The following is a 2,011-nucleotide window of genomic DNA, read 5'->3' as shown; positions in this document are numbered from 1 at the left end:
GTAGGGACTCAAAAATCTTCCTCTTGTCACCATAATGATCTCTAGTTCATTGCATTTGAAGGTCTGTGCTCTCTCTTCTAAAAGCTTCTGGTTTTCTTTCTCCTTTTGTCTCTTATTTATGAGGGATTAGGATTTCCTACAACATTTACAACCTACAATTATCTGCAGTTTTCAAGAGCTGATCAACACTTAAGAAGTATTTCTGGCTGAGTGGCTGTTGGAAAAGTGCAGCACGAGGGATTTGGCTGCCCATAAATCCATGAGGTGGATTTGGGAGGGAGAGGCAGGGAAGCTCACGGCAGGCATTTGCCTCCAAGGACAAATTTAAAGATTTTTTTTTTGTGTTAAGGTTCCATTTTCAGTGACTTTCTTTATGGTCAGCTGAAGCCAAACAATCTATCCAACTCAAAAGGTTAATCTGTACATGATTCAGCAAAGATGCTGCAAAAGTGAATCCTGAGCAGAACCTCAGCTCATTCTCTAACTTCATGCTGTTAAATCTGTTTGGTGCTGGAATGATTTAATTCTGGCTATGCTGTGCTTAGCCATTAAACTGTTTACAATGTCTGATAAGGAGAAATGATCCCAGGATTTAATTTGCAATGGCATTTTCATCCCAGCAAATAGAGATAACAACTTCTGGTTAGAAGGTTCTGCCATAAATCCCTCAGAGTCTGGGAACCAAACCCTTCCACTAGGGATTGGTGAGTCAGTGATGCAAAATGCTGAACGTTGTCACTTTCATTTCATCTCCTTTGGCAGATTTTAACAATGATGATTACATATGCAAATCAGACCTAGAGAAAACTGTCAGGAAGTTAACCCGAAATGAGCTGACCCCAGAGGAAGTCAACCTGGTGTGTGACAAGGTGATCTATGAGGCTGATGTGGACAATGATGGCAAACTGTCCCTGCAAGACTTCCAGCACATGATTGCACGAGCCCCAGAGTTCCTCAGGTAATGTTTGCTCTGCATTTCTGACACAGAATTGCTCTTAGCTCCTTTGTCAGAAGCCTCTGAAGTGTTTTAGGTCTCCTCAGCCTTTACAGATCATCACTTGTCCCTGGCAGGTTCCAGGAGAGCTGCCCAGTGCTAAGACTGGGAAAACAGCTGCTTGAAGAAGCTTCTTGACTTGCTTTGAACCTCCAAAGTACTTTTTACATGACAAAAAGTCCTTAAAAAGCTAATATTAGCTCTGAGGCTGCATGAGATTTGCTCCCTCAGTGCCTAACACGGTGTTGATGTGGTTTCTGACGTCCCAGAGCAGCACTCAAACCTTGCCATGTCCCCAAGTCTCTGTGAGTGCTTTGCAAAGTGAAGTTTCCAGTTTATAGCAGTCCTGGAATTGGCTGTGACACGTCAAGTGATCATCACTTCCTCTTTCTAACAGCACATTTCACATTCGAATCTGAATCCAGTGACACACGTAGGCAGAAGCAGTTCTGGAACCTTCAACAACTGCTGCTTCACCTGAGAGTACAAACCATGAGAGCACAAACCATGAGAGCACAAAACCAGAGGAGCAGAGGACAATTTCTGGTAACTGACCCAGTAGAGAACTGTCTCTTCTTTACCTCTTGAAAAGGATCAATTAATTAAGTTCTGCATCAAGATTTGCCTGTAATTTAACAAAATATCTATTTCCCCTTCAGCAAGAGCAACTTGGCCTGGACAATGAGCTGGGAAATATTTTCTAAAAGTTCAGATAGCACCAGGTACTTAGAGGGATTTGTGTCAAACCACAGCTGCTAAAAATGCCTTAACCAGTAAAAAAAAACAAACCCTTGAAAACAGTTTCAAAACCATTGTGGTTAATCAGATGGTGGAAACAACTCCTCTGAGTTGTCTTAATAAAGGGTCCAATGCTCAAGTTGCTGAAGTAAAGTGCAGGATTCAGATGCTCTAAGGACACAAGAGCCTTCCCCAGGCTCTGTCCCTCCTCTCTATTTTCAGGAATCTGTTTCCCACAGCACCCCCAGACACCCAAAGGATGGACAGGACTGACAAACC

The 2,011-nt window shown here is 42.8% G+C and overlaps 1 protein-coding gene across 2 annotated transcripts in view; it reads left to right on the top strand.

Annotated features, from left to right (window-relative positions):
* The window catches only part of CIB3 (calcium and integrin binding family member 3), a 4,767-nt gene extending 3,354 nt beyond the window's left edge, over positions 1 to 1,413 (top strand). For both annotated transcript variants that reach the window (XM_009082485.1, XM_009082478.1), the window contains 2 exons: positions 763 to 958; positions 1,392 to 1,413. In XM_009082485.1, coding sequence (XP_009080733.1) covers positions 763 to 958; positions 1,392 to 1,413 — 218 coding nt within the window. The remainder of the gene's footprint in view (positions 1 to 762; positions 959 to 1,391) is intronic.
* The last annotated feature ends 598 nt before the right edge of the window (positions 1,414 to 2,011 follow it).

The sequence above is a fragment of the Acanthisitta chloris genome, unplaced genomic scaffold (assembly GCF_000695815.1).
Source record: "Acanthisitta chloris isolate BGI_N310 unplaced genomic scaffold, ASM69581v1 scaffold25630, whole genome shotgun sequence".
NCBI lineage: Eukaryota > Metazoa > Chordata > Aves > Passeriformes > Acanthisittidae > Acanthisitta > Acanthisitta chloris.
This window is presented reverse-complemented; position numbering and strand designations above follow the sequence as displayed.